General features: G+C 49.1%; 1 protein-coding gene and 1 long non-coding RNA gene across 2 annotated transcripts in view; one reads left to right on the plus strand and one right to left on the minus strand.

Moving 5' to 3' along the window:
• Positions 1 to 4,466: 4,466 nt before the first annotated feature.
• The window catches only part of LOC147703282 (uncharacterized), a 303,605-nt gene continuing 290,464 nt past the window's right edge, over positions 4,467 to 17,607 (plus strand). The window contains exons 1-2 of the mRNA XM_086931733.1: positions 4,467 to 4,606; positions 6,093 to 6,322. Of these exons, the coding sequence (XP_086787859.1) occupies positions 4,558 to 4,606; positions 6,093 to 6,322 (279 nt within the window). The 5' untranslated portion in view covers positions 4,467 to 4,557. The remainder of the gene's footprint in view (positions 4,607 to 6,092; positions 6,323 to 17,607) is intronic.
• Positions 7,808 to 17,139, minus strand: LOC147703283 (uncharacterized). The gene is made up of 2 exons (XR_015297569.1): positions 16,847 to 17,139; positions 7,808 to 8,381 (listed from the first exon to the last, which is right to left on the minus strand). It is a non-coding gene; the product is annotated as an uncharacterized LOC147703283 (long non-coding RNA).

Genomic DNA, 17,607 nt, shown 5'->3' on the forward strand with positions numbered 1-17,607 from the left:
TATAAACACCTGGATGCGCAATTTAAATTACACACTAGACAAGAGCAATATGCGGCCTACAAAAAAAAAAGTAACAACATCCTTGAAGAAGCAAACACTTATAGGGAATGCAAAATTTAGCAAACCATGGGAAATGTAAGCAGGAACAACATGGTTACCTTAATGCTTTTACACTCACTATTCAGAAATCAGTGAATGTTTTTGCCTGAAAAGTTAAGGACACGACTACAGGGCCCTGAATGGACCCATTTCAATGGCCATTGCCTATATCCTTACAAAACGTAAGCAGTATGGTAAAAAGACCACATCCCTGGACGCAGAGCCCCAGCACACATTTTGTTTTCCAATCCACACATTTTGGTACCTCCAGGATTGGTGCACTAGTTCCAAGTCCAGGGAAAACAAAGACAAGAAAACAAAAATAGCGATTCACTGGCAAACTCTGTAAAAGTGGCCCTAATGTGTTCCAGTGGGAATACAATCAGTTTGGCCAGTTTGCTACCACTCTGTCTTACTTTATTTAGTTATTAATCTATTTTTCATATTTGTAGCCTTTTATTCCCAATACTGCACTTTGGAATTAAAATGTCAGAAAAATACTACATTTCCAGCAAAAGTGTCTTTCTTTTTTCGATCCATTTCACAGGGAAGCAAATAAAAGAAAGGAGAGGAAAGAGAGTGAGAACCCCGTCTTGAAGTCACGGTTTTCATGGGCGTCCGCAGGGGGGGCAAGGAGGGTCCCTCCAGGGGGGGCCAGCGCTAGGCATGGGCAGTATGGGCAGCTGCACAGGGCCTTGCACTCAGCCCACCTGCATGGGGCCCCGCACATGTGCAACACACCACCAAACCTCTTGTGCCCCTGCCGATCCTACTGAGGAAAGGTGTCTGTTTGCAATTTTGCTTACAGGAGGGGGGCCCTCAATGGGCCTCTCAGGGATGGTGTGGGGAGGCCTAGGGGAGGGGGACACTTCATCATGTTTCAGTTGCAAAGAGATGCATTTTGTCTTGCAATTGGGCCTCATACCTGGCTGCCCATTGAGAGACACTGCGAGACACCCATTGTCACCACTTTACCGTCTCCTCAGTTTCCACTCTCAGCCCTCAAGCTATTCTCACACCTTCAACCCGATATGAGCTCTGAAAGAGGTGCTTGTAGGTGTCAGAGAGGGGAGCTGTGGCCCAGGAGGAGTCTGCACAAAGAAGCTCCGGAGCCCTGAAGGTGTCACTTATGTAAAATAGAGGGGCCTCGCACATTCCCCTTCGCCCTGGGCCCTAAAAATCCTAGAACCGGCCCTGCCAGGGTTGATAAGTCGCAGGTGCATCAGCTAATCAGGAGGCCATTCATTTCGCTCATTGGATGCCAAGAGGACCATGTCACTTTGGTTGGCTAATGATTGCTGAAATGGATTTTCCTCGGCTCCGGGCTGAATATCGTTACCGCTCCGCACATTGTTTGGAGTTGGTTCACGTGGAAGGGCGGGGGCTCATGGGCTGAGGATAAAGGTGTCCCTCTTGTTGATATATTTAAAGCATTCCCAGGCACCTCTCCCAAACCTATACATCTCCATATGAGCTACTGATATGAGAGGTGATCATGCTGAATCCATTGTCTCAGGAGTGGGTTTGGTTATTATCGGTTCCGGAGGTACAGGATAGATTTTAAAATGTGGCTTCTGAATTTTTCATCCTACAGTTCAAAATCTGAACCCATAACCACACACCACAGGCATTATGATAGTGCACATGCTACAAAACACCTAGCATTCATGTTCCAGTCCTAAGAGTCCTGTTCCTCCTCATCTTCTTCCATGTCTCGCACTTGCTCAATAATGGACTTTGACCACATGTTGGCCTAGGCCTTGTTAATGTGCAAGAGAGAGCAGCCAGAAAGCAACCCCTAGAAGCCTTACTGGAGAGATGAGGAGCTTAAAGAAAATAATTATTTACAATTGTGTGCCTGTACCAAGAGAATTCAGATGTGACTCCTCTACATAAAAACCGAGATTAGGAAATGGTGGCAGAGGTATTATAGAAGTAGGTCTTGCACAAAAGGTTTGAAATCATAGAGAAACTTGCATTGACAAAATCAATATATTTGGTGGTAATGGACTAATGCATGCAAACACAGGTTATATGTGCACTGTTACTTTGTAACTTGCTGTGTGACACAGAATGTGTGGGGAACAAAGAAACTAGCAGGACACAGCCATAGCAATCCCAGACAAAAAACAAGGTGAACAGAGACAAATCACTAATACAATGTACACATTTATGTATGCATTTATGCGTCAGATTAAACTCTTAAGTGCAGAGAACGCGTTGTTCCTACGCATTACCTCCCCAGAGCGAAAGACGTGATCATCACATAAGCCCATAATGGCAGGAAACTCCTTTGTTGCTTGCACCAGAGGAATTCTGTTTTATGGCTCAAAACTCGGGCTATACCGGAAGAGCTTGATTTTTATATGATTTTATATCATCCAAGATGATGAAAAAAAGAAATACAGTAACGTGAAGCACATGCCATTCATGCTAAGATCATTTCATGTAAAAAAATAAAGGAGCTGAAGCCTTAAGTATGTGTCCCTTGGCGACGGTGGCCCTGACGCCATGGCAACCCACATTCTAGATCATTGGATTTTAGAGGAACAATCTTGACGATCCCTCTTTGCATTTTTAGTTCGTTCCTGCTGCAGACAAAAGGCTAGACATATAATTGTTGCACAAATGTTATTGTGAGCAGTATAGGAATGCATAATGGTAGGACATTTGTTATTATGTATAACATTTCTCTAGATTTTTTGGTCCCAAATATAAGGAAGTGTGCATAAAGAGCACTATGAAAAAGTGGATTATTAGTTGGGGTGGATGATAGTCCACCACAAGTAACAATGTCCTTATTCTGGCTAGGTTCAGTAAAGGTTTCCGTAAGTTAATCCTCAATCAACCCTGGATAGCTAGAGCATATAGGCATAACATAAGAAAATGTGTAACTTAAGAAAATGTGTAAAGCATTCACTAGTACCAAAACAGTTTAAAAAGCATATTTTAATGACCAAAATAACAGAATTCCAAAAAGGGGACCCAAAGATATGATACTTTACAGATTTCAATAAAAACAGTGCCAAGAAGATTACTACTTCTGCCCCTCTACATACGAAAAACAGGTTAGCCATCAAAACTAGAATGACTAGACTCCATTGCTAGAGCCAAGAAGGCCACACAACTTACAAGCATGAAAGAAATCTCACCTACAAAAGCTGCAGCACAAAGACACACCAACGAGCTGGGGCACATATGTTTGGGAAGAAAACTCAACATTTAGGCTGCTGTACCGGTCCGTGGACTCCCTGGAAATGAGCAAACTAGGAGGCTCAAGCTTCGATAACAGATTACACCTTCCCTATAGTCCGAGACTTAGTATTCTGCACTGCCAAGAAGTTAAAAGACATGGCACTGTTAATTTTGGAATATTAAAACTTTGTTTAGAGTTCCCGCTTCGATAGTTGTAATATCAAGCTAAAAGTCCAGTGAAAAGGTTGCTTTCCTCTAAAGCCAAAACTAGAAGGTAAACTTAATCTTCTGTGGCAGATCCTAAAGCCGGGTCTATATGAAAACAGCACATTGGAAAGGGAACAAAAGCCCTCCGTAACTCATCCTCCTCTTCCGCCTCTCTTTCTCTCTTTCCCATTCCCGATATTGCTTTCTAGAATTTTAAACTTTGGCATGGAGTGCAATCAAATAGGCAAAGGAGAAGACGTTAAATATCCGGCAAGGTCAATTTAGACATTTGCAGCACATAGGGTGGAAGGGAATGAGCCAACCTAACCACACAACTTCCCAAAGAATGCAAAAAAACACTGGTAGGTTTACTTTACTGGCAAATATTCGAGAGAGAAACTCAACGATTAGGATGGTTTTTACTTGGCTCCTGAAGGTGATTGAAAGTCCTTTTGCATGAGGGCTTACCTACACCATTCTAGGAACTGACGCCTAAATATGTATTTGTGGATTTGGTTTGGCCATGCCTGGCCTTCACTCGCTGGACTGCCTCCTAATTTGAAGATCTGCATTAAGATTGCAAACCCCAGGGGTCTGCACTTCATAAAATGCAAACACTTTGCAATCAGTGACAGCGTTTAGCCCTGTTAACCATGGCTATGCATCCTTCCCACTCAAATGATGATATAAAGAAAATGAAACAACATGCAAAGGAGATCGTTTGTTAGTGTAAATATAAATGTCTGCCTAGGCTTACGTGTCCTGTTCTTTAAAACAAAAACAGAGAGCTGCCAATGAACGTTTTTAGCTCCTCCCTTTGGATGGAACATGAGATTGAAGGTGGAGAGAAACTGGCACCTGTTGAGTCAACATTGATTGATCCCACAGCCAAGAATCAAACTGGTCCAATTGTCACGTGACCTGACATCAGATCTGCTGGGAGGAGACTGACTGGTCGCTTCCAGTATAAAGATAGGAGCTCTGGGCTGACAGAGACACCCTGAGATTGAACCTTGTGTACTCACATCGCATCTCGATCCCCAGCCACCTCTCACCATGAAGATCGCCCTCGCTTTCCTGTTGGTGGCAGTCAGCTGCACCCGTGGTAAGAGTCCTTTCTATGTCCAGGGAGTGGGGGGGGGGGGGAGAGAATGGGGTTTTAAATGGACCTGCTTTTTAATAAATAACAACCCCTATAAAATTCTTCAGCGCACCTCCAGGACTCAATAATATCTGTGAAAGCGTGAGTCATAGGAAGCCCCCCAGTTCGAATAATATATACAATGTCTGCTTGGAGCAGTCTACACACCACTATAAGTTGGACCCACTGCAGGGGTCCAACTTCAGCTTAGAATCGACTCACTGTTGGAAGTACACCGAGTATTTCAAGAAGGACAATCACACCATTCCATTCCCATCATTTGAAGCCTTAGATTCACATCACACTCTTCACGGACACTGTCTGAGGCACCTTTTGTCTGGGGCGGCTGCTACACCTCTGCTGTGGGCACCAAACCAGGTTGCAGGTCTCATGTGCTGAGGCCGCTCCTGAGAGAAAGTCTCCATTTCTGGAGGGCCAGCCGGTCCTCCTGCTTAACCTCATTACACAAGTTTTCTTTAAAGTTTTCTTGTACAGATTACTTCCTTATAGCCTCCAGCCACTAAATTTCCTAGTTTTGCTAGTGGCAAACCCAGGAATCGGAGTTTTCCTGTTTATGTGCAATTACTACTATAGGTATTTTATTGATCCGAGTATGTTTGACCTTCCTTGAGGCATGTCCTTCAATGATAACTGTGTACTGTCGCTCTCCTATTGGAGACCTTTGGGACACTTCTTTGCCAAGGCTCCTCCTCCTTGTCCTTACCTTTATCATTAATAACTCAAGCAAAGCAGCCCCAGCAGGTGGCGCCTTTCTCGCCCGTCGCCTCAAGGGCAAATCCAATCGCCCAGAGAGCCGTGAGTCAGACTAAAATGACAAGCCTGATAGCTTTCCTAATTTATTCTCCCATGGGACATTATCTGTCTTTACGCAATTGTGAGTTGCCCCATCTAAGTATTAATAATTTTAATGCTCCATTTTTGATTATTTCAAAATCATCCAATGGTGTGGGCTGCATAATAAACAGCAAATTTAGTGAAACGCAGATTATAATTTCAAGCCCCCTTTACATTAAAAATAATCTTACATGAAATGACGGTTCCCAATGTGACAAATACATTTGTACCCCCCACCTTCGTAATCCCTGCCCTAAAATCTTCCTAAAACCTTTCATGCGTTGGCCACCCTTTAGAAGCATTACATGCAAGGTGGACGGACACATCTTCAGGCACACAGAACAACCAGACCCATGTACAGCAGCCCCACGGAGCAGCCACTTATGAAGAAGACACACCCCTTCCACACAGACCCCAAATGTAAAACACATTCTCACTCCTGATACATTTGAGTCATTTTGGCACCTCAAATAAGGCGTGGTAATTACAGGTGAGAAAGAAGAAACCGCAGAAGGAAACACATTCTTCATTGTTATTTTTAAAACGGATTTCTGTTTGTGATTGCGCTAATTATGTGTTCCATCTTCTATTCTAGATGTGTCTTCTCTGCCAGCTGAAGGTCTACTTAGTGGTGTACTTGGTGGCGGTGACAGTGGCGGTGGCCTCCTCGGTGGCCTCCTCGGTGTCATCGCTGACCTCCTCAAAAGGCTCCTCGGTAGTGACGATATCGATAGCCTCCTCGGTGAAGATGGCATCCTCGATGGCCTCCTCGGTGGCCTCCTCGATGGCCTCCTCGGTGACCTCATTAAATGTCTGAGAAGCCTGGTATGAATTTTTAAATTAAAATTTTATTTTACGAACATTCTTCTACTTTTTAACGGATGACCTACATTTTTGGAAAATACATATTTCATACTTTTTTGCCAACCTGCAGTATTTCTGCAAGTGTTTGGGGATGGGTGCGGGGATAAGTACCTGACTATCCTTCACAACAGGTGCACTGGAGGAATATACTTTGGGGGCGGGGGGGGGCTACACTGTTCTGGGCCGGATGAGTATTCTAGTAGGTTGGACTGAGAAATTACTGGGACCACATATACGGGACTAAGTAATCCTCGATTTGCAAACTCAGAGTGAGTTAAAAATAAGAGCGGAGACACCTGGAGAAGAGAGACGTGGCAGGTCTCTGCCTGCTAATAGTAGCAAAAAAAAGTCCGCACATCTACTGCAACAGTACGGAGCTAGTCCTGCTCCCTCCTGACCCCTCTCAATAGATGTCATTAATGGGTCGCCATGGGTAGCCGCTGCGACTCCTGGCTTGCCACTTGCGACTCCTGGCACTGTCTGTGTGACCCCTGGCCTCAGACATGACAAAGTCAGTGGCAAGAATTCCTACATTCTTTATTTTCTGCCCATTATTAGTTAATAATATTCTATTATTCACTATTAGTTTAATACAAAATGGTGCAGATTTTGGACCCCTGGTGGTAGCTGCGGGAAGTGCAAAATGGTTTTAAATGTATGTTGCGTGAGTGCTTGCGAGTGAGAGTATTCTTAAGGGAGAGTGTGTGTGAGAGTGCATCTGTATGTGTAAGCATGTAAGTGTGAGTGAAAATGAGTGAAAGTCATTGACAGGTAAAGTTAGATTAGGTGAGACTGAGGCCCAGATTTACTATTCTTTGACAAAAGGCAACTCCGCACCAGGGTTGCTCGTTGCCTTGCCTCAAAGGGTGAGAGAAAACGGTGCCCTATCTATTAAGATATGGTGCCTTTTTACTCTCCAACACACACACCCTTGTGCCAAAGTGCATGGGTGAGTGTTCTCTGAAACATAGGTTTTATACTGAAAGGTGTCCCTTCCAGAACAAAACAATGCTTTAAGGCTTGTCACACTTTGTATGTATGCTGTGCAGTGTAGCACACATGCAAGGTTGGAGAAACGGGGAGAAATGAACATATTTCTCCTTGTTAAACCTGCCTCAAGGAGCAATACGTTTTTGGTGCAAGTTCCTGTCTGTTTATAGATAAGGGTTTGTGTCAAACCTATTTCAATGCCCTCTTGGTGCGAAATAACGCAAAGAAGCGTAACATTGTGTTACTTTGGGATATTACCCATCACAAATCCTGATTTCTGTTGGATAATAAATCCTCCCCAACAATTTGTTCTATATTTGTGTCACAATCCTGACACAAAAGATCATGATCCTGCCCCTGACTGTCTGTATGAATGAGAGAGAAAGAGTGAGAGTTCATAGTGTGCCTACCGGGTGCAGTCGCCCCCCCTTCCCATAAAAGACATGAAACAGGTTGTTGTCATTCACCGCGTAGTCTTTTATTTATTAAACTTAAACTTCAAGCAGTGACATTAATCTTTTATTCCTCTTGATTGAGGTTTAAGGTAAATCTTCAAAATTACTTGCTTATCAACACATATTATTAGATAACCTCAAAGTTATAGATTGCCATTATATTTAGACCCCACTCTCCAAGGGGGCCTTTTGCTTGTCCTTCGGGCTGTGCCAGCAGGCCACAACCAAAATAGCCTGCTCTCCTTAAGTTGACCGCCCTCCGGTCAACAGAGCCGCAGGTAAATAATCTGTCACTACTGGTGACCAACATACCGGGGTATACCCCCTCCAATGTTTATAAACCGACACCCCATCATACGGGTAGGGCAGGAGTGGTCAGGACCACCAGCAGGTCAGTCCCGCCTCTCCCGCCAGCCCAGAGTCCCACAACGACTGCTTGCCCTTTTCCATGGGCAGCCAGTCCATACCAAAAGGGGAAGTCCACACCCTTTTCTTGCCTGGGACCCCGCCGTTCTCTTCCTTGTTGCAGGGATGGGTGGGTGGGTAATTCTTCTGCTGGTCTGCTGCCGCCGGAGCTGGAAGAGGACAAAGAGGATTAGTTCAGCCTCCCCCGGGGCTTTGTACCCTCGGGGGAGGGACGGTCAGCCCTGCCTCCCTGACGTCGCATGCTGGCTCTTCCCTGCCCTGATTGGCTACCACTTTTTAAAACTTCCCTGCTGGCTCTGCCCCCGGATGCCACTAAGGGCGCCACGCCTCTAGGCGCGGGTGGCGCCGCTCATAGTGTGCCTACCGGGTGCAGTCGCCCCCCCTTCCCATAAAAGACATGAAACAGGTTGTTGTCATTCACCGCGTAGTCTTTTATTTATTAAACTTAAACTTCAAGCAGTGACATTAATCTTTTATTCCTCTTGATTGAGGTTTAAGGTAAATCTTCAAAATTACTTGCTTATCAACACATATTATTAGATAACCTCAAAGTTATAGATTGCCATTATATTTAGACCCCACTCTCCAAGGGGGCCTTGTAGCCTGCTCTCCTTAAGTTGACCGCCCTCCGGTCAACAGAGCCGCAGGTAAATAATCTGTCACTACTGGTGACCAACATACCGGGGTATACCCCCTCCAATGTTTATAAACCGACACCCCGTCATACGGGTAGGGCAGGAGTGGTCAGGACCACCAGCAGGTCAGTCCCGCCTCTCCCGCCAGCCCAGAGTCCCACAACGACTGCTTGCCCTTTTCCATGGGCAGCCAGTCCATACCAAAAGGGGAAGTCCACACCCTTTTCTTGCCTGGGACCCCGCCACAGGGCGAGTAGCTTACTGGCGGGCTCGCCCTCCCCCGACCTACCAGCCTTCTCAGTCGGCACCGCACACTTGTTCATGTAATCCTGGGAACCCTGGACCCATGGTGCTTGCGGATCACCCCCGCTCTTACCAAAACATGACAATACACAGCTGATGGCATACTGGGCCATCCATCAGCCCTTCCCATAGGCTGCAGGTGATGCTTTTCGATCCTTTCACAGTCATGCTTGAGCATTGAATCTATCTCTTGAACCCACTTGTGGGACACCCCCGCGCCGCACGGCCACCAGCTGCTGCGTGTGCCCCTTGCCTGCCCCTGCCTCGCTGCTGCCTCGTTTGCCGGCCGCCGCCGCTGCGAGTGTTTTTGCCATTTGTTTTGACGGTTTTTTGTGCTTGTTAAGGTTTTACTGTCTTTTTTCCCCTGTTTTGTCGTTTCTTTGTGCCTGTTCCACTGTTTTGCATTTTCCCCGTGTTTGGCTCTCCTTCCTTGTTGTCCGCCTACCTCGCCGCCCCCCGCCCTCCCTTCCCGCCACCGCCGCTTGTCCCCGCCCCTTTTTTGCCTTCTGTAACCCTCCCCGCTCCCGCCTCCCAGCTGCTCCGCCCACCCGCGCACTTGGCCTTAAATGGCGACCGTGCGACGCAGGTGAGTGTGACCCACTTGTGGGACACCCCCGCGCCGCACGGCCACCAGCTGCTGCGTGTGCCCCTTGCCTGCCCCTGCCTCGCTGCTGCCTCGTTTGCCGGCCGCCGCCGCTGCGAGTGTTTTTGCCATTTGTTTTGACGGTTTTTTGTGCTTGTTAAGGTTTTACTGTCTTTTTTCCCCTGTTTTGTCGTTTCTTTGTGCCTGTTCCACTGTTTTGCATTTTCCCCGTGTTTGGCTCTCCTTCCTTGTTGTCCGCCTACCTCGCCGCCCCCCGCCCTCCCTTCCCGCCACCGCCGCTTGTCCCCGCCCCTTTTTTGCCTTCTGTAACCCTCCCCGCTCCCGCCTCCCAGCTGCTCCGCCCACCCGCGCACTTGGCCTTAAATGGCGACCGTGCGAACGCGCAGCGGTTACGCGCAGCGGGCGCGCCGATTGTGCGCCGAAGGCGCGCCAAAGGTAAGCCCGTCTGCGCCCGTCCGCGACCGGATCGCGACCAGCGCCAGGACCCCTGGTCCTCGAGCACCTCGACGCACCCGCCTGACGTACTCAGCCGCCACCCTCATCGCTCTCAACACCGGCCGACCCCCAGAATGCCACCAAGCCACTCCAAGACGCACCCACGGACCTTTCAGCTGCCACGCCTGCAAATTCTCCTGCATCCGGACCAGCCCCGCACCAGCACCCGCCAAGTCGAACACCAACAGCTCCCACCTCAAGTGCATCCTGCTCAACACCCGCTCCGTCCACAGACACGCCATCGAACTCTGGAACCTTCTAGACGCCACAGCCCCTGACGTTGCCTTCCTCACGGAGACCTGGATGAACGCCTCTTCAGCTCCCGACATCGCCATCGCTATCCCAGAGGGCTACAAGATCGTCCGGAGGGACCGAAACGCCAACCAGATGGGAGGAGGCATCGCCATCATCCACAGGAACACCATCCGTCTCACGACCAGCACCGACAACACCCTGACCAGCGCCGAACACCTGCATTTCCAGATCCACACCAACCCGAACACCACCCTCAGAGGCACCCTGATCTACCGACCCCCGGGACCACGCACGCAATTCAGCGAGGACATCGCCGACTTCGTCAGCCCGCACGCCCTCCCCTCCGCTGACTACATCCTCCTGGGGGACCTCAACTTCCATCTGGAGAACAACAACGACCGCAACACCAGCACCCTGCTCGACAACCTCGCCAACCTGGGACTCAAGCAACTGGTGTCCACCCCCACCCACCTCGCCGGACACACACTCGACGCCGTCTTCTCATCCAGCACAGACATCGACTTCAGCCACGCCACAGAGCTTCAATGGACGGACCACAGCTGCGTCCACTTCTCCTTCAAGAGAACGACGACCCACCAACACCAGCAACAGACCGCCCGCAGAAGCTGGAACAAGATCACAGCAGACCAGCTCGCCACCTCCCTAAGCCAACACCCTCCTGCCAGCTCAGCGAACCCCAGCCAGGCCGCCGACAACCTCACGAAGTGGATCAGCAACTGCGCGGACGAACTCGCCCCGCTGAGGACCCCGCCCAGCAGACCCGGCAGCAAGAAGGCCCCATGGTTCACCGACGAACTCAAAAGCTCCAAGAAGAACTGCCGAGCCCTCGAGAAAGTCTGGAAAAGGGAACCGACACCGGACAACAGAACCTCCTACAAACTTGCCACCCGGAAACACCACCAGCTGATCCGCGCCGCCAAGAAAACTGCATTCAAGGACCGGTTGGACAACAACGCACACAACTGCAAGGAACTCTTCAACATCGTGAAAGAGCTTTCCAACCCCAGCGCAGGAAACAACGACATCACCCCATCGCAAGACCTCTGCAACTCCCTCGCCTCATACTTCCACAACAAGATCACGGACATACACAGCAGTTTCAACAACCAACCAACGCACACCACGACCGACCAGCCACCCCCCCCCACCACCACCCTCCACGCCTGGACCCCGATCAGCACCGAAGACACCATCCGCACGATGAACTCCATCCACTCCGGATCACCGACCGACCCCTGCCCTCACCACGTCTTCAACAAGGCCAACGCTGTCATCGCACCCCACCTGCGAGACACCATCAACATCTCCTTCGACACCGCCATCTTCCCTGAAAGCTGGAAACACGCCGAACTCAGCGCTCTACTCAAGAAACCAACAGCGGACCCCACCGACCTCAAGAATTACCGCCCCATCTCGCTTCTCCCGTTTCCAGCCAAAGTCATCGAGAAGACCGTCAACAAGCAGATGGCCGCCTTCCTCGAGACGAACGGATCCCTCGACCCCTCACAGTCCGGCTTCCGAGCCAAACACAGCACCGAGACCGCCCTCATCGCCGCCACCGATGACATCCGAGCCCTGATGGACAATGGAGAAACAGCGGCCCTCATCCTCCTAGACCTCTCCGCGGCATTCGACACGGTCTGCCACCGCACCCTAGTACGGCGCCTCAGCAACATCGGAATCCAGGACAAGGCGCTGGAATGGATCATCTCCTTCCTGGACGGAAGAACACAGAGAGTCCGCCTACCACCGTACAAGTCAGAAGCCTCCAAAGTCATCTGCGGCGTCCCCCAAGGATCATCCCTGAGCCCCACCCTCTTCAACGTCTACATGAGCCCCCTCGCGGCCATCGTACGCAAACACCACCTCAGCATAATCTCCTACGCCGACGACACCCAGCTGATCCTCTCCCTGACCAACGACCCCGCCGCCGCCAGAGCCAACCTGCACGAAGGGATGAAAGAGGTAGCCGAGTGGATGACGACCAGCCGCCTGAAACTGAACTCGGACAAGACGGAGGTCCTCATCCTGGGCTCCTCACCCTCCGCCTGGGACGACTCCTGGTGGCCTCCCGCCCTGGGCACCGCACCCAAACCGACAGACCATGCACGAAACCTGGGCTTCACCCTGGACTCCTCCCTCTCCATGACCAGGCAAGTCAACAGCGTCTCCTCGGCGTGCTTCCACATCCTACGCATGCTACGGAAGATCTTCTGGTGGATCCCCACAGAGACCAGGAAGACCGTCACCCAGGCCCTCGTCACCAGCCGACTGGACTACGGCAACGCCCTCTACGCCGGGACCACCGTCAAGCTCCAGAAGAGACTCCAGCGGATCCAAAACGCCTCAGCCAGACTCATCCTCGACATCCCACGTTCCAGCCACATCTCCGGACATCTGAGAGACCTTCACTGGCTCCCCGTCAACAAAAGAATCACCTTCCGCCTCCTCACCCACGCACACAAAGCCCTACACGACCAAGGCCCGAGCTACCTCAACAGCCGAGTCAACTTCTACGCTCCCAAACGCCACCTCCGATCAGCCAACCACGCCGTCGCCGCCGTCCCCCGCATCCGAAGAGCGACTACAGGAGGAAGGTCCTTCTCCTACCTGGCCGCCAAGACCTGGAACTCCCTCCCGTCCGACCTGCGCCTGACCCAAGACCACCTCTCCTTCAGGAAGAAGCTGAAGACCTGGCTGTTCGAGCAGTAGCGGCACCCCCCCCCCCCCCCAGCGCCTTGAGACCCTACGGGTATGTAGCGCGCTTTATAAGTGTATTTGATTGATTGATTGATCTCTTTAGGCAGTAGTAACTCAATTAGTCACTCTTATCTTTCCAAGTGAGAATCATATACTCCTGGTATAACGGAAGAACTACCTTAGTGTTCCACGTTCCCCTGCCTGGAACACTTGTACCGTTCGAGCAGAATTCTATACAATTGCTACTATTTTTAAGAAGCAATATAATTGAATGGCGTATTCCCGCCTTAACAATTTCCTCGGCTAGTACTAGGTCAACCTACTGGCTTTACCGACGCTGTTGCTCCTTAACGCAACTAGCAATGGATCTAGGGAGGGGCTTTTAGCCCACAGAATTACTCATACAAGGAACCATAATTACCTTGTGTGTCAATTCACTTTCTAGCGACCCAAACTACGACATTAGGACTGTTGGAAAAAGATAAAGGTGATGCGAGTGGCATGCCGTATGCCGTCCCGAAATTTCCCCGGAGTATATTCATAGTGGTGACTTAGCTGTGCAATTCCACCGTGATAAGCGAGGTTTAGAATGAACACCACACGTCCATACTATATACTAGGAGCCAACCTGTCTTGTCTGGCAATGTAGATCTTCCTAGCGCAAAGGGTGCCATTAAGGGGGGACGGCCCTGACCTAAAACACATACCTCTGTTTTCAAAATTATGTTTGAAAGTAGGAGACAAGGCAGATAAACAGTTCACCGATTGTGTAGACAATACATCAGCGTCACGGCCTTCCTCTACTGAGGAACATTTCAAAGGTTCATGGCAAGTGCCAGCAGGCCCCTTACCTTATCCATATTAATAACTTCCAGGGCCCCGCAGCGCGGTCCATCCCTGGCAGAGTTACCTACCACTCGGTAACTCCCCCAAAAAATTCATTTTATAGGTATCCCGGGGTAGGGCCGAAAGGTCCGGGACCACCAGCAGGCCAGTCCCTCCCCTCCTGCCAGCCCGGTGCACATACTAAACCCCCTTCTCAGGGGAAAATTCAAGTAAATCCGTCCCTATTTGGAGTATCCCCATTTCTGCTGCAAGAAATTACGCCACCTTCTGCCTTCTTGCCCGGGTGGGGAGTGGTTGTGCGAACCGGAGTAAATTGCTCCTGGAGCTCGGTGGAGAGAGATCGGACTGTATTTATTTATTTTATTTTATCTTGAGAGTTTTATATAGCGCGGACAAGATCTTTGCAGATATCAGAGCGCTTTACATAGTAGGGGTTCATGAAGGAGGATAGATTACGGGTAAGTCAATAAGGCTAACAGTACAAATGGTGGCCAAAGAAACAAATATGCCCTTCCACGCACCCAGACCCAGTAGCGGGCCGCAAGCGCACCATGTATGCATCACAATTAAGCTCGTGACACTAGACTGGGAGCTGCAGAAGTAATCAACAAATTGCTGCGCATCTTGAGAAAACATTAAATATGCACTGCAAATCTTAGGCTATTCGGCATTCATGGGAAATCTTAGCGCATGTATTTAGGTCACTTCAATTGAAACCTGTAGTGGGTTGTTTATCTCATTTGTAAATCCTTAGCGTGATGTGCGCTTCACTCTTGCTTATGGAGTTCTCTTCTTTATTACGTCTTGCCGGTGTCGCGCTGAGAAGGGTAATACTTCCGGGTTTTAAATTCTAACATGCCCTTTCCCACACGCTGTAGAGAGCCGGAAAGATAACTAGGTTTGGTCCGGCTGCGTGTGAGTCATGACAAGAAATAATTGAATTACGATTCAGAGGCAAGCAGCCGTGCCTCCTCCGACTGAGCCCAATACTAAATGTGTCTTCTTGCATGGACCTGCACTTAGGCGCAACAGCCCAAGTTCTGTAGCTTTAATTTCATGCATGCTTGTGCATCTAGTTACGTGACTGAAAAATTATGTGTGTGCTTCGCTGCTCTAGGGCAACATAATTATAGCTGAAGCATTTGAAGCTCTCCACAATAATAAGCTTCTCCTGAAATAGTCAAGAGTGAGCTGTACGTGCACCACTAGCGTATACCTTTTAAAAAACCTTTTTGAAGCACACAATAGAAGAAAACCGCGACAGTTCAGCTCGAGACGTAAATTAAGTTGTTGATAGTTAACACTAAGGATGCAAGTTGTAAACAAAAAAGAACACTTTGCCTAAAACCGGCATAACCAGAAATATTCGTCCTTTGGTTACTTTAGGACGAAGAGTAACAAAGCGTTGCTTTGGCAGCTCTGACTATGATGATAGTTTCTCCAAATAGGAGCCCGAATATAATTCTTGCCCAAGGCCCCCAAAATGCTTAAGATGAGACTGGTTGCTATCCCAGCCCAAAGTTTAAAGCAAACGGTCACAATTGCCGCTTTGCATCAAGTAGTTTAACGATTGTTTCAAAATTGTTTTATTGTCGTTTCCCCTGTGACATCAGCCGTGACTGGTGGGCCCATGTGATCCGATCCTCTGCTATCTATCTAACATTCCCCCTCGGTCATTGCATAGCACAGAGGCACTGGTGCGCTACCTAAAGCACGGGAGGAAGCCTGCCCTTATCTAACCCCCGGGTTTTAAATTCCACAGCCATCGTCTATTTCAGGTCACACACGGCCACCGGCACTTACTACCAACAGATGTTGGTTATGCCCTGAACTGCAAGAGACACTGAATATCACAGCTGCTGGGTGGGTGGGGTGTTCCATTAGTAGCAACCATGTGGCCGGCAATTCAAAGCTAGGCAGCACCCGAAGCAGCTTAATTCATTTATCGGTGTGTTAGCCATACTCGGCCCTGTAGGTAGGACACGTGGCCATTGCTGACAAGTAACATTTTTTAACATGCCTGCCTTCTTCGAAGGGTATTTAACGCACAAAGGTAAGGTCCCTCGCGACAGAGCTTATTCTGTTCGAGGACCACATGTCATGACAAGTCGATATATAGCTCCTGGCCCCCGAGGGTACTGGCGAAGAAATATCCAATAAGGAGACAAAGGCTTTGCAGGGTATTCACAAAATTAGCATTGCTGTACCTATCCATATAAGACCGGGTATCAAGCTTAACAATTTCGTCTCAAAAGGTAGATAGTTTAATAGCGACCCCTGGTGGACACAGACTGCGTAAGTTATGATCGGTTCTAAAGTACGTGCTACCAGATGCATCCTTTTTCACGGGCCACAGTCATTTTTATTCATTGTGTGTAAACGTGAAAAATATTGCCGTATAAATCAAAATCTTGTTCATTTTACGCTATTTTTTCAATCCTAGAGCGCCTCCGCCCTGCGCATTCGTGTGCTCACCATTCCGTGCTCTGGAAACGGATTTGACCTGACCTTATGTAATGTTACTGTCACTCTTGCGAAGCGCTTCAATACCTTTGGGTCAGTCGAACTCGCGCTTTATAAAATTTGCCAAAACGTAAAACCAGCATGGTGTATTGTAACTAGTGCTCATGAAAAAACGCTCCAACAATTAAATCTAACAAAGCGAAAGTGCATGACTACTAAATTTAAATTAATGCGTGGTTCTTAACCCACTAACTGTAACGATCCCTGTGTTTAACGCCTGCAGTTTTCATACCCTTTGTCATTGCTGTCCCCGCTGTGGACATCTTCTGAAGTTCGCTGGCCGGACTCTCCATGACTGTATTCCCTTCTGTGAAGCGTGTCCTCGAAGGGAAGGAAAACAGAAAAAATCGATTAGGGCTAAATAATCTCGCACTACTGACCGTGTACCGCTGCTGGTGCTCGGTGAGCGTTCTTCGTAACCAACATACAGACATATACTAACACTCGCCTAATGACTACGCTGTGAGGCCCTCTCCTTTCCTCCACGTGCAGTAACCCAGCTACCACCTTAATTCTTCTGCTGGTCTGCTGCCGCCGGAGCTGGAAGAGGACAAAGAGGATTAGTTCAGCCTCCCCCGGGGCTTTGTACCCTCGGGGGAGGGACGGTCAGCCCTGCCTCCCTGACGTCGCATGCTGGCTCTTCCCTGCCCTGATTGGCTACCACTTTTTAAAACTTCCCTGCTGGCTCTGCCCCCGGATGCCACTAAGGGCGCCACGCCTCTAGGCGCGGGTGGCGCCGCTCAATGTAGTACAAGTGAGTGAGCATGAATAAAAATGAGGGTAAAGGAATGTAAGAGAGGGTGAGTGAGAATGAATCAGTGTAAGTGAGAGAATGAGTATGAACGTGTGAATGAGTGTGGGAGACAATGCATACCGAAGGTACTCCCTTTATCTTATAGAGACCCCCAAGGCAACATACTGTTCCTGGCACACTTGCAGCAATTCGTAGTGTGGCAGACACCCACGACAAAATGCTTCCACTGGCACACTGTT

The sequence above is a fragment of the Lissotriton vulgaris genome, chromosome 7 (assembly GCF_964263255.1).
Source record: "Lissotriton vulgaris chromosome 7, aLisVul1.2, whole genome shotgun sequence".
Taxonomy (NCBI): domain Eukaryota; kingdom Metazoa; phylum Chordata; class Amphibia; order Caudata; family Salamandridae; genus Lissotriton; species Lissotriton vulgaris.